The sequence below is a fragment of the Barbatula barbatula genome (genome assembly GCF_947034865.1).
Source record: "Barbatula barbatula genome assembly, chromosome: 3".
In the NCBI taxonomy this organism is placed as follows: domain Eukaryota; kingdom Metazoa; phylum Chordata; class Actinopteri; order Cypriniformes; family Nemacheilidae; genus Barbatula; species Barbatula barbatula.
In genome coordinates, this window is record NC_136764.1 from 1,530,354 (window position 1) to 1,552,793 (window position 22,440).

General features: G+C 41.8%; 1 protein-coding gene across 2 annotated transcripts; it reads right to left on the reverse strand.

The window, feature by feature from the left end:
- Positions 1 to 3,986: 3,986 nt before the first annotated feature.
- Positions 3,987 to 22,380, reverse strand: acin1a (apoptotic chromatin condensation inducer 1a). 2 transcript variants are annotated; one of them, XM_079453397.1, is made up of 18 exons: positions 21,484 to 22,380; positions 17,829 to 17,894; positions 17,602 to 17,713; positions 15,735 to 15,796; positions 12,981 to 15,587; positions 11,882 to 12,037; positions 11,630 to 11,718; positions 9,815 to 9,866; positions 7,778 to 7,823; positions 7,015 to 7,163; positions 6,753 to 6,893; positions 6,365 to 6,548; positions 6,125 to 6,270; positions 5,934 to 6,041; positions 5,678 to 5,785; positions 5,268 to 5,583; positions 5,085 to 5,185; positions 3,987 to 4,959 (listed from the first exon to the last, which is right to left on the reverse strand). In XM_079453397.1, the coding sequence occupies exons 1-18, from the start codon at positions 21,772 to 21,774 to the stop codon at positions 4,669 to 4,671; spliced, it is 5,025 nt and encodes a 1,674-aa protein (XP_079309523.1). In that variant the 5' UTR covers positions 21,775 to 22,380; the 3' UTR covers positions 3,987 to 4,668. The 2 variants fall into 2 exon arrangements, with proteins under 2 accessions (XP_079309523.1, XP_079309522.1); XM_079453396.1 differs by having other exon boundaries at positions 9,815 to 9,869.
- Positions 22,381 to 22,440: the final 60 nt, after the last annotated feature.

Below are 22,440 nucleotides of genomic sequence, written 5' to 3' on the forward strand. Positions count from 1 at the left end.
AGAGCACAGCGCCACACTATTCAAGCATTTCAACTTTTTTAGGCAAGTTCAATTTTTTCCCAGCTGATTCTGCAGTATGAAGAACAACCTCAGCACTTTCTGCTCTGCCCACAAAACTCTCTCTCTCTCTCCAGGCAAAAATACTTCACAGTTTTTCCTTTTTTTAACAAGGCTAAACTAAAGACATTAAGCAGCACCACAAAGTCTTTTTTCAAATGCTTTCTTTGGATGCAGAACAGACTTGCCTGCTGTTTAATATCGGTTATATCTTCTAACTATGCTTGTTCGGTTTACATTATATTTATCCATTTGGCAGACGCTTTTAACCAAAGCGACTTGCATTGCATTATGCTGTTCATTTGTTTCTAAGTATGTGCTATCGCTGGGATCGAACCCATGACCTTGGCGTTTCCAACACCATGCTCTAACCACCACAAATGGAAATGTGGAAAACGTGTTTTCCTCTACAGGATGTCAATTTACATCACTAATGCAAAGACAAGAACGTACACATGGCCTCATTATGCATCAAATCACAATCTCACATGCATTCGTAACTATTTTAAAAGAAGGTGGCTAATTCGTATATAGCGGCCTAAATTGTATTGCCGACCGATAACATTAAAAATCCCTACTTCAAAACTCCAGCAATTTTTTCGACGATTAAACGCTGTGTTGTCAAATTCGACAAGCTCTTTTTAATGCTTTTCACTTGTTGAATATTTGTTAAACTGACAGACAAACATGAAGGGTGACCAATAATAATGATTTTTGAAAACATTAAAATAACGAACAATGAAGACGCAAGGTTCCCGCCCAACATGAGAGTTTGCACATGTGCTAGTTAAAGTTGTATCTTTCTAGCTAATGCTGAGTGTGCTAGAAATGGCCATAAAACAACACAGGCACCTGCATTAATGTGTCGAGCTACGGGAAACATGTACGTCTACATTTCAAACAGGGTGTGGTGGTGATGTGAGCAGACTGGAGTTGTTTTCCCACAATGCCAGACAAGGCAAGGCAAACACAGGTTGTAGGAAGTAAAACAATCGACAACTCTTTGGCACGGTGTTTTCCCTCCTTGCTTAAAAGGCAAACGTACCCACACCGGCAGGAAAAGACTCCCCACCAGGAGCAGCGGAATCAGGCTTTTACCCTCCCCCTACCTTAACCAAGCCCAGCACCCTCAATCTGACCCAGTCACATCCTCCAGGAACCCCCCCTGCTTCAGCTCGGGCCAGCGGCGGTTAACTGGACAGTTTTCATCACCTTATGACTTTAATGACTGGACTGCCACATCACAAGCATGAAGTATATGTTCCTCTCCACGTCTGTCTTTAATATTTCCTTTTTCCCAGTGGTCCTTGTGAAGTTGCGTTGCATTAGATCTCCGCCCCTCCTCCAAAGCACATGTGGTTCTCATATGCCAGTCCTTGTCATCACAAAGTCCAACTCAAAGCAAAACAAACAAGGAAACATACGAAAAACATGATGCGCAACTGCAGCGAAAAGCACAAATGAAACAAACCAAATGGGTTCATAGCACGCAATAACTAAAACAGCGGTTTCAAGGTTTTGTGTGATAAGCGGAACTGCTGAATGTGTCTTTTTGCATATAAGAACCCTGAGTTTTTACAGCTTGAACCGAACGGGTTTGGGATAAGGAGAGAAAAACGGGGTTAGAAAAAGTTTTGAGAAAGCCACATCAGAGGTGGGCTTTGAAAAATGAGCTGGCAGCCTTGTGGTCTGTTTCTCCAACTGCTGGTGGGACGGAGGAGGGTCTGCTGGATATTAATGCTTACTGGGGTTAAAATATCTTTACACTGTTTATTCATCAGCACTTATCACACAACTGACAGGATGTGGTGTAGTGCTCTAAACCCAGGGCTGGACGTTAGGTTATCCTTACTTAAACCTGTACAAGAGATTGAGTTTTAACCTCTGTCCCTGCTTTACTTCGCTTTCTTTTGGGCTCTGGTTTGACCAAAAAGTTTAGTTATTATCCAGTATTGTCATTACTCACCCTTATGTTGTTCCGAATCTGTACATGATGGTATTTTATTCTTCAGAGTAATCGTTACTCAAATATTTCAATTTTTGTCTAATCAACCGGTAGTGATTTTTTTCCAAACCAAACTATGATTAAAACGTTATTGTTCGTCAATTTCTGTTGATAATTTGGATGAATTCACTATATAATACTATAACATTTATTATATAATAAGTATTATTATTATTTGTTCATTATAATTATGTTCATTAGCACTGGGAGCAATGTTTCAAAGATTAATACATTCATTCATTCTAGGTTCTGGGCCTTCAGGATATGAATTGCCCTTTTGTTTTTAAAGAAAGGACATATCTAAATTGTCGTGGAGACCCTTGTGGACCCGCAGCCCTTGATGGTTGCATTCAAGTGTTCGATATACCAACCTGTGAAAAGAATTTGAAGCAATTGTATTACACTAATTTCATATTAACGTGGTATTGGACTAAACCTGAAACAATTTTATAAGATTGGACCCCATGACATGATCTCTAAAACCAATCCAGCACTATTAATATTGTTGTTTGAGATTTACTTAATTAAAAAAAGCTTCTGCCATTGCCAAAGAAAGAGACTGATGTGAACTGAACTTCTATTGTAGTTTTAGGGCTGATGGAACCAGAAGTGCTAAAACTCGCTTCAGGGTTTTGCATTCAAAATACTTAATTCCTGCCGTTGCTACTGTATTTAATGTGTTTCTAACCATAAATTGTAGAAGTAGAAGGCAATTGTGTGTTAAGGCATACATGTCTACCTAGACGAGAACTGGCTCAGAGTTAGAAGTGTATATAGCTGTAAGGTGGGTGGGTCGGAAACACCTTATTTTTCATAATCAAACTTTAAGATATTCAACATAAGCCTTATAATTCAAGAGTCTTTTGAAAAACACACACTAAATGTCTAAAGCTCTGGGTAATGGATTCTGAATAGGGTACTTGTACGGATATAACTACCAAATGTGACCCAGAATGGGTCATTGTACATCACACTGTAATAAGTGCAAACAACTGCAAACTCAGCACAACCAGCAATTCCTCTGACAGCATCCAGTGTGTTCAGGAAGAGACTGTGGGTCACAGGAATGGTGCTGGGCTGGGCAATGCGTGGGCATGGGAGGGTCGACCCAGTTCAGCTGAACTGTGCGCAGTGTGTTGCATCAGGCCGGAAAAATGCTCTACTCAGCCACCAGGACGTTAATTACAGAGAACCTCTGCTGAGCTCGACAGGAAGGACGTCAAAGCCTCAGTATGGTGATGGAAGGAGGGAGCACTGTGGAGTCTGATAGACAAAGCAATCAGCAGCTAAAGACGGCAAAAATAGAAGTGTGGGTGGATGCAGACAGGGTGTGAACATTTTCCCTGGCATTATATTTACCTGTTTGCGAAACGTAAGTGGCAAACGATAGCTTTCGGAGATAATGGAGGCTGAAAATGAGCCATTGAATCACCGTAAGGTTGAAACGTGATGAGGCATAGTGGTGTTTTTGTACCTTCAGTTATACTTGCTCTCTGAGGAACATGTGGCATATACATTTAGTTTTGTGGAAAGGCTGCCTCCTTGTGGGCTTTGAATAATGACGCTCATTCTGATCAAACATAATTTTAAACATTTAAACAACATTTGTCAGAGTTATTAAGCACTTTGAGAGATGCTATATTGCCAGAAAAACAACACCACCATTAACTGTTCAACAAATGCATATGTTAGACCCTGACGGATTCACGCTGGACACCGTGAAGCTGCATGTTCCTTTAGAAAGTTTACGGATCAGTTGTCTGAAGTTGAGTTAAAAGCAAAATATAGAAACAAGCAAGGTTGTGTATATAGGCAGCTTGTGGATGAATAACAGTACAGCTTTGTCACGTCACTTCTCACACAAGCAGGTAAGGTCGATCGATATAACCCTGCAACTACAGAACCAATAAAGGAGCCTTGTTTTCAGATCTTAGATGTAACCTTTTTATTATTTGTACATTCAGCACTTACAGGAGTAAACAAAAAATAACGAGAACAAACATCAGCTTTTACGCTTAAAGAATAAAAAAGTTTTTTAAAACCAAATGTGAAAAGGTTAAATACGCATCCCATTCTCCATGACAACGTAGGTAACAGCAAAAGGTCGGTAAAAGGCAGACATGATAAAACGAGAACAAATTTAATGTGAATGGAAATAAAACATGACAGTCTGGACAAGTGTCACACCAAAGCATCTCGTAGAAGGCAGCTTCGCTCGTCCATCCGTGTGAACACTACACTGAAGGAGAAAGAGGACTTCACCAAACCTCGAGAAAAAAACACTACCTAAAAACATGATAGAGGGCAGAGGGCTCGCGGACAGCACTCCATCAGCTGGTGACAAACAACATGACGTCTTGCAGTGCTGTCCACGTATACCAGAAGTCCATTAACACTGAGAAAGGGAAATGAACACTGGGAGTCTTACAGCCCAGACGAGACAACAGTCTACATGGAGACACAGCACCACTGTGGTCCCAATGAGCGTGTGCACATGTGTGTGTCTTTATGCAGTGTGTGAATTTGTGTAGAGTCTGAGTTGGTCCTAGAGCTGTTACAGCACGTCCAGGAACTGGGGTTACAAACTGGACAGTTCCAGATGTTAATTAGCGTCGTCGATCTCTGGGTGGAGGGTCACTGCGGCTTCTTGACCTTCTGCTCCCGCTTGCGCTGTTTCCTCCAGGCCTGCGATATCCCTCCTTTCGCTTATCTCCCTCTCGATCCCTCTCTCGACCTCTGTCACGGTCTCTCTCGCCGTCTCCTCCGGCAGCACCGCTGGGCTTCATTCTCTCCCTGCGCTCCTCTTCGCGCTTTTTATCCTCTTCCTCCTCCATGTCCTTCCTCCTCTTCTCTCTTTCCTTCATGCGCTCGGCACGAGCCACTGCCTTCTGTGTTGCCTGCAAGGAAAGCGTAGTCGTATATAAATAGAATAACCGATGTCATTAACCAGCTGCAAAATCTAGGTTTGCATTACATAATAGTAATGTTAGCTAAAATGACTAGAAGATACAAAGAAACATACCTGTTCTTCAGTGAGGGGGAGCCAATATATGCAGGGTGCTGCTTTGGTTTTGCGGAACAGGTCATCCAACAGTTTAGCAGGCGGCTCCTCGGGACCTTTTTCTAAAACGCGAGCAAAGAAAACGAATTAACGTGGCTGATATGCAAAAAGAAACGAAAACTTTTTATGTCATTTGCTCCTCACCCTTCTTTTCTGTCTTTCTTTCTTTGCTCTTCCCTCTCTCCTTACGCTTTCTCTCACGATCTCTAGATCGCGATCGTCTTGCCCCAGCCTCCCGTTCTTCTCCGGGTTTGCTGAAGTCTCTCACTTTATCCCTGTCCCATTCCCGTTCTGCACGCGCTCGTTCCCGCCTTTCCATCTCCTTCTCTCGTTCAGCCCACTGGTCACGCTCTGGAAGGAGAGGTGGAGGAACCGTACGGCCAGGCCCGGCAGTTGCAACCCTTTGGGTCTCCTCCTGTGGCTTTTCTCCCGCTGGACCGAGACCCCTGTGAAAGTCCAACTGCAGAGAGGTGCAAGGAAAGACACGTTACAATGCAGTAAAATAACCAAGCTCATTTTTTAAATCACATCAATTGGTCCAATGAAAGCCTTACTTCCTCCTGATTGCAGAAGTCAACACTGAGGAACTTTGGATTACTCTGGGGCCATTTAACCCCATGCAGTGCTGTCCGCGTTGCCATTGCCTCTTCTGTGCTGGAGTACTGAGAGATGCAAAGAAAGAAGAGGAGAGATTATGAGCAAACAGAATCAAATTATTCTCAACTGCAGCAAGAAAACGGAAAAGAAAAAACTATTCCCCGATCCACAAAGACAAAAATAGAAAGATGCACAGAAACAGAAGAGACTTACCGTGACGTAGCAATGAGATTTAATCTTGTCGATCCAGAAACAGTCCTCGACTACAGCACCAGTGCGGTTCAGCAGCTCTTTCAACTGGCCCAGTGTAAACGGTCGCACCTTAAGACACGAAACGTTAAGCTTACGATAACTTCCAACGCATTGTACTCCAGTGGAGAGAAGATGTGTAAAATGAAGCCTACCAGGTTGCAGATATGGATGATGTTAGACAGCGTGCCACGAGGTGGAGACGGTTGCTTGGATGTGCGGACTGGGTCATCAATGGTGATGCTCACTCCCGACTTCTGCTGGCTAATGGAACGCCTTATCAATGTGTCACTTTGAGTCACTACAAGAGGAAAAACAAAGAAAGGCATGAGACCAAAATGCAAGATACTTTCAATAATTTCACTCTTATGATTTGCTCCCTTTGATATTCTCACCCGTCTTCATGTCCACATCACGGCCAGGGGAAGAGATCTCTGCATCCATGGAAATCTGAACGGAGCCTTCCAATTTCACCTCTTGGCTAAGTTTATCCTGTCTGTCATTTCTTTCCTCCTCATCTCCATGATCATCCCTTTTGGATTCCTTCTGTCCATTCTCTTGTGTGTCAGAGGGCACAACCTGTATTTGGGATCCCCAAAGGTTAATCCAACATGATATCAATCTATGCAAGTTCACACATTTGCTTTTTTTGTGTAATTTACGGCTAGTAGAAGAAAAGTTTTTTTTACTTTTACCGTATGCATTCATCGTCTGTTTTGCAACCTTTTCTGTTCAGCTCCTTCACAACAATGCAAAAGCACAATAGAAACAAACTTGACATACCTGTGTTACAGTTCGTCTGATTTTCAGGTCTTGGTCACCTCTCTCCCCGCCTTCCTCGTCCTCAGAAAGATGCACCTCTTCTGGATGCAGATCTAGAACGGCCTCCTGGCCCAAGCTAGGCTTGATGTCAGGAATTAAAGACTGCACGGGCAAAGAATGCATTTAATCAGAGAAGAGCAGAAAGGAGGGACAGAAACATTTCTTTTGGACTATAAATACGTAGTTCCTTTTGAACTAATTGCTACCAACATAGTTTTCTGACCTTAAGAGAGTCTGTGGTGATGCTGATGGAGGGTTTCTTGGCAGTAACAGCTGTACTTGAGCCCCATCTCCTCTTCCTGCCAGCAGCAACCCCGCTTGTGCTCTCAGTTTCCCCTTCTGAAATCACCACTCCCGGCGCTGGTTTGCTGCCTGTAGACAGAAGATGGCCATTTTTAACAACATTGTTTGCTATTAGGTGTTTGTGGTAGAAAACTGTATAAAGTGAAAAGTCCCTCCAATGCACACGGAGTGATGACACCCTTCCGCTAAAATATCTGCCAGCTCGGATAATTCCAGCACCATAGGGAACAATGGCGTTTCACTTCAGGATGCACATAGGATTGCGATCACCAATGCGAGTCTTATTATTCAAACACTTCGCCATAAATCGACAACCAAAAAGTATAAGGGTATCTGTTTAAAGGTACATCAATAAACATCCCAACAACTCAAGGGATGATCATAGAGGCACTCAAGGGTGGTTTCCTAGACAGGGATTAGACTAGCCCTGGACTAAAATAAATGTCAGAGCTGTCCAAACTGAAAACAACTTGCACTTACAGATCTTAAAAATCAGAGCCTTTGAAATTGTAAACATTGGAAATTGTAACATTTTCTTACCAAACACATTATTAAACACTTACTCATTATCACTTGGTGAAAATCCCCTGCAATGAGAGCAGAAGTGACCTAGCTGGCAGCAATTTTAGTGGCGTGTGCATTTACATTATTAACCACTCAATAGAAAGCGTCTAGATACTCACTGCTGAATGAGATTTTCCGGGCAGAGAAGGTCTTTGGCGTGGTGCTCTGAAAGATAAACACACCCAAGGCAAAGAGAAAGGGTTAGATACACCAAAGAAACTTGGATAACACAGTGAGGGACAAAGTGCGTGTATGAGGGAGAGAAACAAACTGGATAACCGGTAGAGTTTGAGACCAAATGGTTGAGCAACATCAACAAATGGTTAGGTTATAAAAAATGTATATCTATAGGGACAGACCGCCTCTAAGTGTACCAAAAGGAACTGAACGACACAAATTTTGCACAAATCTAATGTGCATTAAGACAAGGTGACAATTTACACAGATTTCACTGAATTAAATCCCAAATAAAAATCCCAGTTACAGTTAATTTCCACTAAAGATGCAGTCTGTCCTCTCCTACACTAATATAAACGTTTAAGGCCATACTTTAGTTTAATGACTAACATTTTCAAACTGAGGCTGTCCGCTGGTTTAAGTATCCATTGAGGCAGAAAACTACAGTGTAAAATAACATTATGGAACATTAGATTTTACTCTGAACTGCAGTGGCCTTATGGATAAAAATCTAAACATTGTTACGTAGTCAATAGCTCCATTTGAGAGTTACCAGGGAGTTTGGGCTAAACATTTGCATTGTCTAGGTAAAACGTGTAAAGTAGAAAGAGGAGAGTGACTACTTGTTTCCCGGTACCATTGACACATGTTCTTCACTGGGTTGGGAATGGCCCAATCGCACGTCTGCATCTACTGTATCTAGGCAACAAGAGTCCAATGAAAGAAGGCTGGGAAGTTTGGGCAACAATCTGACCGCAGGTTGGCAGAAGGGCAGAGGTGTGGGTGACCTTTGAGAGTGTCACTTGTGTAAATTTCACACTTTTCATTTCCATGTCAATAAGATGGACGAGTCTTTCAACAAACTGCTGAAGTAAATTCCACATCCCCTGCAGCACTTCACTCTTATGTGCTTTTTTGGCAAAAATGTTCATTTTAAGAGGCAGTTTCTACATGCTGATCCCGGTGATGTTCTGCTGAGGTTGTCTGCAGTGACTTTATCACGGTCAAATAGATGAAAAATCAATCCAGCATGCGAGTTACGTGTCACTGGAATAATCCGTGGAAAAAACTTGATATTTTTGAAATTCGTGAGTCCAGATATTATGGCAACCGTGCAAAATACAGAGTCCAATATCTTTGGTGTCAGTGAGCAAAAACATCCATCACAATATTATTGAAGATGCAGATTATGCAGCCGTACAAAAGTCCCATAATGTAGCGAGCAACGGGATCGATCCCTGAAAAACTCCATTAAAACCAAAACTGTCAGTTTGAACTGTCCTGAAGTAGCGTTTATAGTCCACATATAGGTTTTAAACAACCGTCTGCAGTCTCAAAAACATTCCCTGAGCCGCACATTGACAGGCTCGCGTGTCATCTTCAGTGACAGCCCACTCCCACATTACCCAGCCTCTCATTATCAGTCCAATCAACAGGTGCTCCCAGCCAACGCCATTGTGGTAATGAGGCCATTGTTGCCTGATGTGTTCCACTGCAGAGCAGATTCAAGAGCATATCTGGTATAGCCACGGTGCTTGGGGACAGTGGAACAGGTGCTGTAGTAGTAGTTGTATGCAGGTACCAATAAGGGCAATGGAAGAGGCATGAGCACCTTCACAACAAAGCAATCAAGGGGGTTTTAAACATCAGCCACAGTGAGATAGCGCTCCCTGCTGCTTGTCTCTAACACAGTTTCAGCACAATGTTCATACAACAGCTACTATGACCACAAAGAGGGCAAACCAAATAACTCGCATTTAACTGCATGCATGGAAAGACGTTTACTTATGCTCTTATGGAGGACTAGAAATAAACCGCCTGCATGTGCGAGAAAGGGCTCCAAGTTACGACGTTAAAATCTGAAGTGGTCATTATTTTGGTTTATCTATGAAACAAAAAGGGTGAAAACTCTTCTTGTATGGACGCGTCCAGTTATCTGGAGAACGGTGGGTCAGCCCAGCACTATAATGCACTCTTACCTCCTCACTGCTCTCCGGTAGCTTCTCGGCCATGACGGTCTCCTTCAGCTCACTACTGAGAAACAGAAGAAAGAGACGGAGCCAAGACAATCATATTAGATCAATTACATGGTCAGATTCGTGGATAAACATGACGTGGTGTTACACTTTTATAAACCCATAATAAACAGATTCGTCACTTGCTTCTAGAAACAACAAAGCGTTGACCTATTACCACGTGACATCACTTAAGCATTTATAGAAATAAAAACAGGATCTTATACAACATCTATAACCTTGCGACTGCAGTTTCACATTGACCTCCAAAACTAAAGCTCCGGGCTACACGCGCACTAAACGAGCCGCTCGTCACGCTGAGCTGAGACACGCGCGCGCGGCTCGGCGTCACTTTCATCGCTCAGGCGGCCGACAACGCGAAGTATAAAAGCGCGAAAACACTTCCGTTTTTAATACATTTAGCGAGATATAAATATGAAATGAAGCTAGATGAGAAAAGCGCTACGCCGCATTGTGGGATGCGAGAGCATCTCTCTCCTCCTCCTCCCTCACCCGCGTCGAGAAGCATAATGCACAATGAGATCATCACGCACCTATCAGCGCCTCTACAAGCTCTAGAAACGACGGAATTTGGCGAAATGGTTTACCGACGCAAACGGGACACCTCGTGCCCGGTGATATCGGTCAAATAACGCGCAGTACAGCCATGTTTGGATGAGAGAAAGGGAGCTGCGCGAGACTCACTGCAGCAGGACCCCATTAACACCGGCCGAGAGGGAGCCGCGCGGATCGCCTGTCCGTAATTCACACAGCGCTCTTAAATCTGGCACGCGTGTACACAATATTGTTGTTTGTGTTGATGAACTTAACTTGAATAAACGCATTTCTGAATGCTATTTATAGCGTGGTGTTACTTTTTTAAGCAGATGTTAGAGATTTAAAACGTTTCAGTTTCATATGTTAAGTGGGCGGTGTTGAGCGTAACTAGTTAATGTCATTTAATTACGTTTATATTGAAAAAGAAAAGTATGGGATTACTTAAATTGTTCTGTGATTTAATTACAGTTTCTTCTGATGTAATTAAACTTATTACTTTGTGTTGTATATGCTTTACTATAGTGGAATTGACTTAAAAATTCGAGCTTTAATGTATAATTCTCACATTTGTAATACTTTGGTCCGTTAATATTATTACTTTTTAAACTAATTAAAATAAATGATATAAAATTACAGAGTTTCATGTCCTTGAATAATTTAAATCATCAAGGTTGATAGAAAGTAATAAGTAAAGAAATACTTTTTGGAGAGTAATTTGTACAGTCATTTAATTACACTGTTGAATATGTAATTAGCAACTAGCAATTAATTACTTGGTAACTTGCCCAACACAGGAAGTAGGGACATTTTATTTCAAGTAAACGTAAAAAGTAAAAGTCATACTCATAATAAGTTAATTTCAAACAACACATTCAATTATTACATTATTTTAGTTAATAAAAGCACTGACGTTTGCTTTCTGACGATGTATGCATTGATTTATAGAGGCTTTTTAATCTAATTAGTTGATTATTACTGATACTGGATATCACTCCTACACTGGTTATTGGAGTTTCATCAGTGCTCCTGAACAATGGCCATTCAATGTTGTCATGGTTCAATAAGCGTTCATGGCCACAATACAAAATGGATACAAAACATCAACATATTTTGTCTTTCAATGCTTTACAGCTGCCTTAATAAAAAAAAGCAAATCCTGAACATCAGTTTGTGATGCATCGCAGCAGTAATAAAACACTTGTCTAAAACACTAAAACAGACCTTGATGTGCATTCCATAGTCTCATCTTCTCCAATACGGTCCTTCCTTCCTCCCGTTTCCTTCTCGTCCTGTTGCTCAAGGCAGGGTCTCTGATGTTAAGGGAAAGTGCAGCACATAAATACAGACTTGTTTGTTTTGTAAGCTGTTTGCACAGAAACAGACCGGGTCAAGAGTGTTCTTAAATTAAATTTAGTCGGGTACAAGACTGGTCTCTACGAAATTCGTTTAGTTCAGAGTAATTTGAATACCGACCTTAGTCTGAACGACATCTGCAATGCTGACATCTTTCTCCTCCTGCACTGTGAAGACTCGTTTTTTGCGCTGGGCTGTGGTTGGCTTTTCAATCCCAGCTTCAGATTGGCTAACTCCATCCATGTGCTGGGAAGATTTTTTCTGGATTTCCTTTGACTACGGATAATAGGAAATAACATGTTAAGATCTGATTTAGTTTTTGAGCGATCGTGATGTAGTTTAAAGTGTATAGAGAGATGCAGATGGCTTAATCCGTTGTAATAGTCTTACAGTACTTGCATGTGTGGTTAGAAACGCATAAATTATCATTATAATAGTATTTCGATGGAAATCAATTGAATTTCTTTGATGGGTTCAATTGGGTTTCTGTTGTTTTTTTCCAGCTGGGTAACCATATTTATCTTAAATAAATCATGCAATTGATCAGTCTTTAGAATCAATTATTTTAAAATCTATGGTATATGCAGTTGTATACAAATAAGTTGTATAATTTAAACATTTAATTGTATGGTGATGAAATGACGTGGTTCCCTGTAGTTTTTACATTATTAGTTGAGTTTTTCCACAAGGCATTAGGCATTTAGCATACACTTCTAAAGCCACATACAGTGCATTCAAGCTACACATTTTTTATCTGTACACCATCTAAGAACCTACTTTATATATCCAAATTAATTGTTATTGAATCAAACTGATATTTAGAAATCAAACTGTGAAATGTGTCAATGCCCTGCCTTATTTAAAACACAGTAGCAGCAGTTTGACTATTGGTGGAAGACAGAAACCTGAAGGAAATTTCTCCATTTAGCTGGCTCAAAGTTCCCTAAAAAGCGATAATGTTCTCGTTTTATTCTTTAGTTGAAATAGGTCAATATTTTAATGAATTGCAAAAACTGAATCAATCAAAACCTTCCGATTAATCTACAAAATAAATTATGATTAGTCGATTAATAATCATTAGATTAATCGGTTATCAAAATAATCGTTTGTTGCAGCCCCACCCCAGGCCATGACATTATGCTGTTGATAAGGTGGACTGACTTGAGTTTTTTTCAGTAGCATCTCTGTGAGCAAGTGAGAAAAATGAAAAACCACTCACCTTCCTATCAGCTGAACCAGTGCGGGGTTTCTCCTGCGAGGATGATGATGAACTGGAGGAACGCGAGGAGGATGAAGACCCAGAATCTGAGTCAGATGAGGAACTATCGCTGGATGAAGACGATTTCCTTTCACTTTTCGTCACCTCTTTCTTTTCTCTTTCCCTTCCTCTTTTCTTCTCTCCTGGAGGAGGCGCTGGAGATTTCCCTTCATCCTTGACTCTCCTGGGCGTCTGGCGTTTAGTGTCTTCGCTTGTTTCATTGACCTGCAGCCCTTTGGGTGCTTCTGATACCACCACCTTCTCTTCCTTGTGTTTCTGAGCATCCACCTCTTGGGTATTGCTCTCTAACCCACGGGCGGCTGAAACAAGACCCTTCTGCCTCCCACTCTGTAGCTTTGTTTGAGAAGCCTGATCGGCATCATCTTGTACTGCTTCTCCAGGTGTAGCTACAAACGGAATTACAGGAGCTTGCGGGACAGGCTTGTCGGAGAAGGATCGAGGTCTCTTTAACACAGAAGCCGGAGAGGATGGGAGAGGAGTCGTAGGAGTATCTCTGAGAAAGCGAGACTTCTTAGAGGACGATTGAGGGGATAATGGTGTCGCTGGTGGGGGTGACTCTTGTGGGACAGGCTCTGTAGATCGAGCATCTTCACTATCCTTAGGCTTTTCCGACTGACTCTCAGGATGGGCCACTGAACGAGAGAAACCACCAATATCACGTCCGCGCTTCAACGGAGGAAGACGGCTTTCTCTTTCTTTCTCTCGTTCTTCCTCTTGTTCTTGTTTCAAAGCCTTTTCCTTTTCTTCCTGTGCTCTCATTTCCTTCTCCGCCAATGCTCTCTGTTTCTCCTCTTGTAAAGCCCTCTCCTCTCTCTCTTTTTCCAAGGCTCGCTCTTTCTCCTCCTTTGCTTTCTTCTGAGCCTCCTTCTCATGCTTGAGAGCTTGCTCTTTCTGCAAACGCTCTTGTTCCAAAATGGCTTTCTCCTTCTCAAGTCTTTCTCGTTCTAAGACCATCTCTCTCTCTTGCTTCTCCTGTCTCTTGCGTTCCCTCTCCATTTCTTGCCTCTCTCGCTCCAAAGAGGCTTCTCTTTCAAGTATTTCCTTCTCCAAAGCTTGCTCTTTCTCGATCCTCTCTCTCTCTAGTCTCTCCCTTTCCAGAGCTTGCTCTCTCTCTAACCTCTCTTGCTCTAGCCTCTCTTTTTCTAGAGCTCGCTCCCTTTCTAATCTCTCTCTCTCCAGTCTCTCTCTTTCTAGAGCCTTTTCTCTTTCTATCCGCTCTCGCTCCAGTCTCTCTCTTTCTATCCTCGCTCGCTCCAGTCTCTCTCTTTCAATCCTCTCGCGCTCCAGTCTCTCTCTTTCAATCCTCTCACACTCCAGTCTCTCCCTTTCTATCCTCTCTCTCTCCTCTCTCTCCCTTTCTAGAGCTTTTTCTTTCCTCTCTTTCTCCAGAGCTTGCTCTCTCTCGATCCTCTCCCTCTCCAGTCTCTCCCTTTCCAGGGCTTTTTCTCTTTCTACCCTCTCTCGCTCCAGAGCCTGTTCTTTTTCTATCCTCTCCCTTTCCAGAGCCTGCTCTCTTTCCAGCCTTTCTCTTTCTAACGCTCGCTCCCTTTCCAGCGCTCGTTCTCGCTCTAGTTCCAATGCCTTCGCCTTCTCTTCCCTTTCTCGTTGTAAAGCCCGCTCTCTTTCCTCCCGCTCCCGTCTTAGAGCTTCTTCTCGTTCCTGCCTTTCCTGCTCCAATGCTTTCTCTCTTTCCTCTCTCTCCTTTTCAAGAGCTTTCAGCTTCTCTTGTTCCTTTTGTCTTTCCCTCTTTTCCTGCTCCCACAAAAGATGGCCTTGCCCATCCTGCTTCATGGCATCGCTCTCTTCTATCACCGCTGTCCTGACAACACTAACTCCCTGGTTGGAGATCACCGAACTGGGGTATGACAGAACTGATGCTGCATTGGCTGTGTGGGTAATTGCAGACACGACTCCCTCTTTGTGGCCTCTTCCTGCAGGTACGACAGCCTCTCTTTCATGCTTTCCAGCTCCAGAGAAAGCACCTTCAGACGCCATCTTACGAGCCAGTAAGGTCAGAGGGCCTGGTCTGCGTTCTGAGGAATCGGCTGCTGGTTCGGGACTACTGCTACGACTGTCACTACTCGAACTGCCGGAGCTGGAAGAGCTAGACATGCGCTGTCTAGACGGGAGCTCTCCTGGACTTGGAGGGCTCTGTTTGGGGGTGTCTGGGAGTGGGAATGAGAGTTCAGGTGGAGGGGAAGGGGGCGGAGTGGGCTGTCTCAGCTGTTGTGATAGCAAGGGTATGTGTTGGGGGGGTGGATGCTGCTGTTGCTGTGAGCCACCAGATCTTTCCCTGACCGGCTGGCTTTTTGGCACACTTCGCTGAGCACTCATTTTGCACTCTTCCTTCTCGTTTTCATTGTCGTCCCCGCCCTCGCTTTCATCATCACTGTCGGCTGGTACACGGCTTGAGGTCGGCCCTCTTTCACCAACAACCCGAACTGACAAAGAAGCTATCGCACCAGGCTGAGCAGGTACAGAGGGCGATGGCTGTTCTTTCTCTCTGTGATCATCACTCTCACTTGCTGTGGGTTTGTGTTGGTCATCCTGGCAGAGAAACAAGATGCCAATTAAATTCAACTAAATTCATACGTTGTCTCCTTATGCATGTGCAAGCAAAACGTACTATCCAAGCACAGTAAATCCCTAAAAATGAACAAAAACCAAGGAAAGCAAGGGTGAAATGTTTCTAACCTGGGCAGGGGCAGGACAGACCTTGCTGTCATTGGCTTCAGTGTGGTCTTCTTGATCCGTTCCTAAATAAGATAAAAGGTTAAAAAAGGCTGAATCAATAATTAATCACAGACCTGTCTATAGAAAATAAATGAAAAATGAAGGCCATACAGAATCAGCTTAACCTGAAATAAACATGTTTATACAAGGAAATTGTAATGCATTTATGAGAAAAACCTTTAATAAGTAGGAACATTTTTGGGGGGGTCTTATGGCGCGGATACGTGTTTATCTGGGTCTTTGGTGTGTTTTAAGTGTTGAACAAAAGATGCAATCTATGTAAAAGCGAATGCTCACCCAGACCTGCCTGAAACCTTGTGTAGTCACACACCCACAAATCTACGTCAGTTCGTGGTATGATTTGATTAAAACCGCCCAAATGTATACTCAAGAAAGGTGGGCACACCAAAATCAGCTTATCCTTCTTTTTGTACTGAACATTTACACATTAATCAAAGCTAGCATATTGTGATATACTTGTACATTGTAGTACATCTGATGCTCAGTGGTAAGAGTATTGCATTAACAACGCAAGGTTGTGGGTTTGATTCCAGGGGATTGCAGATACCTATGTAAAATGTATAGGATAATGCTATGCAGGTCGCTTTGGATAAAAGCGTCTGCCAAATGCCTAAATGTAAATGTAATGTAGTCCTAACCATCTCATTAACATTCAGCTTGAAAAACAAGCAGATACATTTGTCATCCTCAATAGGCAGACCGCAGTCCGGACCTTAGCTTCGTTCCATCCGGACCACGAGACCTAATTAACCATACAAATGTTTGACTATTTTGGTTGTTTAAATTGAGCTGCACATCTTCACGAAAGAGAATCACACCACACTCGCTCTCAGGAACATTTATGCAGTTTATCTTTTGACGCTTATATCCAGCGAATATTAAAGTATCTGTCAGTCTGTTTACTGTTTGCTATACGTCTCCAACCTTTCAAACCAGATTTGTGATATTTTATTAACCATAACGTTTTTAACTACATTATTGGTGACCATGTAAACATTTGTGACCCTGTGAAAACATCTCGATCGAATTGATTATTAGACAACAAGCATCAAAGATTAATTTCAAGCATTGATTTCACTAAGATTTTGGTATTATTCAGTTTTGGTATGAATATCTTCAGTCAATATTGAAGATATTGTTGTTATATTTTCACAGAATATTCTGTAGGATGATTTTATGAAGAACTCTTGCTGGGTTTTCACAAGCAGGTTCACATTTTGTAATGAACTTTGTTTTATTGGGGAATCATTTAGAGATAGAAGTAGTTCTGGTAAGAAAGTGAAACGGTGACAATGGCATGGAAAGGCTAATTTAGTTAGTAACTCTGTTTTCTGTTTATGATCAATAATGTTATAAAGCATTTTAATAGTTACATTACATTTGCTATTTGCATGTTGTCAGTAGCTTTTTTATTTACAAATATTAATTATCAGACTTCTATTAAGAGGGCATTCCTAAAGCCACAGAGCCTATAGATACATCAAAATATAAAATAAATGGCCTGATAAGAGATCATATTTCATACAGTATATCCAGCTGGGCTAAATTGATTTAATCATTTTAAATTGAATTTGAATAATTTATTTTCAAAAAACATTGTCCGGACCTCCGTTTAGAAGAAAATATAAAGACCGGACCTCTTGGAACTTTAATTAAATACCCCTGAGATACAGTAACATTTGCTAGGGTTTCAGACATTTAATGAAGAAGAGGAAACCACCTATAGAAAGTTGCAAAGAAAGCAAGAACACTCATATTTGCCATTTAAAAACGACAACACAAATCACTGAAACATGCCTGTACTCACCATCATTTTCAGCAGCTTCCCTTGCCTCTCTCTCCAAGCGTTGCCTGAGCAGTTCTTGCTGTTTCGCCAGGTACTGTTTAATAAAACTGTTCTGGCTCATCTCCTCCCCAATCTAAACAAGCACACATATTTCAAAATACTACGCTTGTTTCAGTAAAGGAAGCTAGCTATTAATAACAAACAGTAACACTTTTGTTGAAATTTTAAAGCATTGCAAGTCAGCTCACCCGGGAGTTGGGCTGCAGGCCAATGTGGTGAGAAGAGGTTTTCTGAAGATTCTCCAACATGAGAGCCTGTTGCACAAGCAGAGTGTCAGGAAAGCAAACTTCATTAAAGGCACTTATTACACAAGCAAACTTTGTACCAAAGGACTAGTGTTGTCAAAAGTCCCAGGTCATAGTTGGTACATCATTTTCATAAGGCCACCGACATACCGGTCAACCGGGTACTGATGCTCTGTCTGACAGGTTGTCAGTTTGAAACTTTTCATAGACGCAATAAAACTTGATGAGCGGATTAACGCGGCTCCGATCCACAAGAGATGCGCACAGAAATACTTCATATTAAAGTCAAATCACAAAAAAAACGAACTGAGTTTAGTGGTGAAAGGTGGAAACATCCGGATTTATTTGAACAAGTTCAAGCAGTAAGTTTCACACATACGTAAGTTTGCATTTTGAATGTTGTATCATATGTTAAGTTAAAAGTTACATTAAAAAACACCCCTGTTTGCTTGTGAACTTGATTAGCGCCAATGCTAATGCAGTGAAGTGTCTGCTTTTATTTCTGTAATGGGGTAAAATAAATGGGAGGACATGGTGAGGTTTACAGTAGCCTACTTATTTTATATATCTGAAATTGTGCTAAAAAAACAATAGATGACTAGCAATGTGTATGTTCAGAATAATATATTAGATTTTTTTAAATGCCAAATTGAAACTAAAGAAAAATCTCTCTGTTGCATTTTCTATTCTAACATACAGCTACCTTAATGTAAATAATCTTGAGTAAATGCAGTATAAAAACTGAGGTTTGCTCTAATATTGCATATGCGCGTTTGTTCTGTCAGTTGCCATACTGAAGTTTATTCAATTTGTTTATACAGCAGCAGACTGAGATGGATGTTCATCAGCATGAAATACCCTGTGAGCACCCAACAGTTTCAGCAACAATAAACTTGCTTTTTACACATTTATATTAACGACGAGCAACAATTTGTAAATAAAATTAATTAGCATGCACTGATGTTTTGTTTTGCATTACATTTAGCAGATGCTTTTATCCAAAGTGACTTACAAAGAGTTTCGGGGAGCAATAAGCTAGGGATGCTCCGATCCGATATTCGTATCGGGTATCGGCGTCGATACGCAATAAAATTCTAGATCGGGTATCGGTGCAATTTGTCACCGATACCCGATCTGACATAAAATTTGTGCTAGACGATGTAAAAGTTCATGGAGACACCGGCGCTTAAACTCTCTCGTGGGCGGCTGTGCATTGCGCAACGTGCGACATCATACGCTAGCAACGTGCGACATCATACGCTAGCAACGTGCTCTGTACGTAGTGTACGTGAACAAGTGAACATATAGCAGCGAACAGCATGGAGCGAGCCAAAATATCTGTCATTTGGAGTTATTTTACAACAGCTACGCCAATAAGTTCCACCGCTTTCATTGTTATGGATGGGCAACCGCTGTCCGTCGTTGCGAATAATGGCTTCAGACTCCTTATAAACCACCTGGAGCCGCAGTACGACACGCCGAAGCGTAAATATTTATCTGATATTTATCTCTACCTTGAACTGTACCGAAAAGTCTGCAAACACATATCCGAAAAAATTAAAGCTGTCAATGCGGTGAGTTTTACAACAGATATCTGGAGCTGCGACGTGTCCCCCGTGTCGCTTTTAAGTTTAACCGCACACTGGTTGGATGAGAATTTTGTGCCACAAAATGCCACGTTAAATGCAACAAACATGTGCAGTTTTACTAAGCTAGGGAAGCTAGTGTTTTATTCATCTGTTTCTGTGTTAGATGTTAAACTAAAACTTCAGTTTAGTTAAGTGGACTTTGCTTTAGTGACTAAAGCATTAAAAAGATCTGATTCATGTTATTTTAAATATATCTAAAGCAGTAAAGCTATTACTTTTTTTGCTCAATTTCAGCTGCTTTATTGCGAATTGATTTTTAAATTATTTTTGCACTTTCTTAAAAATTATTAAGAGATTTTGTTTCCATTTATTTATACCCGTTTATCAAGCTAGTGAAGCTGTTGTTTTATTCAGCTGCTTAATTTGCACTTTAATTTTGAATGTCTTTTGTCCAAAGATAGTGAAAAGTTTTGTTTTATTTTTCATTTGTTTTGCACCGGTGCTGGTTTAATAAACTATTTACTACATTTTTGAATCATTAGTTTGTTATTTTGTTTTACGGGGTCAGGAAATTTATGTTAAGTCGAGCCTGATGTCTTGTACTGCAATGCACATAGTTTATTAAGTAATTGTGCACTTTACATTTTTTACCGTAGTATCGGATCGGTACTCGGTATCGGCCAATACTGAATCTCAGGTATCGGAAGCAAAAAAGGTGGATCGGAGCATCCCTACAATAAGCGATGTGTCATAAAAAGAGCAATAGTACAATAGGTGCTATTCAAAGTTCCTAACCGTGGAATTTTACTAGTATTGGTACGACTACTTAAATTTTGCACACTACAAAGGACACAATATAACATGCACACAATATGAAATATAAACCGTTCAAAATCTTGACTGATTAATGCAATAAGCCCTGCGAAGCAATGGGTTACAGTGCATTTTATAACCGCTAAGGGTGTTGTGGCATGATGCTAAGCACCAAAACACCCCCACAGCTGTTATATAATGCACTGTAACCCACTTCTTGGTGAACGTATTGCTTTAATAAAACGGTTATTGCATATGCGTAGCAAAGTTTCATAAATTAAAGTAAATTAAGTGATATTCAGGCTGGGATGCGGTAAGAAATCGGGTCCAGGCTTAGAACTAAAGCTAAGCCAATCAGAAACAAGGACCAGAACGGAGCATTTTATAAAATAAGATACACAGCAGTGGAAATAGCAACTACATGGATATAATTGTATTACAGTAATGTTACATTCTCAAATGCTCCAGTGACAAGGGGACTACTAAAGAATGCATTAAATAGGTTTGAATAGACGATACCGGAAAATACCGTCGATACCGATAAAACAGAAAATACTCTTAAAGCCTATGTGAAATACACGCGGTTTATAAGCTATTGAATAAAATAAACTAGTAGAAAAAAGAGACAGACAGCGGTTTGTTTATATCAGTAACTTCATATTCAACTTCAAAGCAGCAGCGGCGCAAACAACATCAATCACCCCCCCCCCCAACACACACACAGGGAATCAAAGCAACTGCGACGTGACTTCAGTATTTATTTCAGCAAAGCGGATACATTAATTCATTCATATAGTTTAAAACGGAATTAAAAGATTTGTGAGCGCATCCCCGTTTCATACCCCTCACACCTTACGCACACAAAGCGCGAACCCGCCGACAAGTAAAAAAACACACAGTTCACGGCCACCCCGAGACTTGTAAACACAAGCGCATCGCCCCGAACCCTCTGCGACGTCTGCCCCCTCCCAAACACACGCGCGAAGTCGCAGATTCAGCGAAAATACACCGCCTTTGCACGTCTCACACACACCCGCAGAAGAGCATCTGCGGGGAACACGATGATGACACTACAAACTGCTCGAGCTGCCTAGCTAGTGCGCGCTAGCAGCTAGCGCAAGACCACCGACGCTCGGCCTCTCCGAATCACCGTGTCGGGACTCCTCGGAGCCGAGAAAACAGCCGCTTCCACTCACCCCCTTCAGCCTCTTGACGAGAGCATTCTTCTGTCCGCTTTTCGGAAGCCCTCTCTCTTCCAACGCGGCTTTCAAATCCGCAACCCGGAGCGAATGGAGCGGCCTGCCGTCTAGCGTAACGTCTTCGAGGTCCGCCATCTTGGTTCCCTTCGCTCGTTCTGTAGCTCGCGCAGACCGCAACGCCTTCGTCACTGACGTCAGCGCGACACCGGCGCTTCCGGAAGAGGCGGAGTGGGCAAAGTAGCGATCGCTGCAGCCCGGAGAACTGCGGGTGGGAGGAGTTAACGCCATAAACGGCAAGTGGGAGGGGCTTATGCAGCAAGGAGGCAGAGAGAGTAATGAAAACACACTATTATCATTGTTTTAAGTTTTGTGTTATTACAACTTGTCAAAATGCATCAAATGAATATACGATAAAACGAAAACGAAAGCTTTTTTATGCGCAAAGCGCATTTTAGTCTTCCGGAAGTTCTATTCAGCGTTACGGCCAGCATGGCATAATAAAAGTGTAAACAAATAAACACTCGGCAACGTAAATGTATTCACGCTGATATGAAAATAATAATTATGCCTGTTCTTGTATTTTAATGTCATAAACCAACATTTCTCTAAACCACTGTACTGCAGTTTCTATTTGTGTTACAAATTATTCAAATGATCATTCACTGCTGTTCTATCATTTTGTGCTACTGCCCTTTCACGCGAGTCAGGTTTAGGGTTTGTCTTGTCTTTTTTTTAAACACAAAATATCCCTCCACCAACTGTTGTATGTGGATATTGTGTTAAAAGGCTTTTGATGAAGCGCAGTGTCTTGTGTGCATGACTGCAGCAGTGAAGGGTCCTCAATAAAGTGACCGTCGAAAATGAGTTAGTGTCCCAATATACTACACCAACTGTGGCTCATAAACCAATACTGCGACACACGACCACGAATACACCAATCAAAATCCTCTGGAG

Coding starts and splice junctions, on each gene's coding strand:
- acin1a (XM_079453396.1), bottom strand. CDS start 21,774: ATGGCGTTAACTCCTCCCACCCGCAGTTCTCCGGGCTGCAGCGATCGC. Junction 17,895..21,483: donor TCGTCAAGAGGCTGAAGGGG/GTGAGTGGAAGC, acceptor CTTGTGCAACAG/GCTCTCATGTTGGAGAATCT. Junction 15,588..15,734: donor TCTGTCCTGCCCCTGCCCAG/GTTAGAAACATT, acceptor TTTCTCTGCCAG/GATGACCAACACAAACCCAC.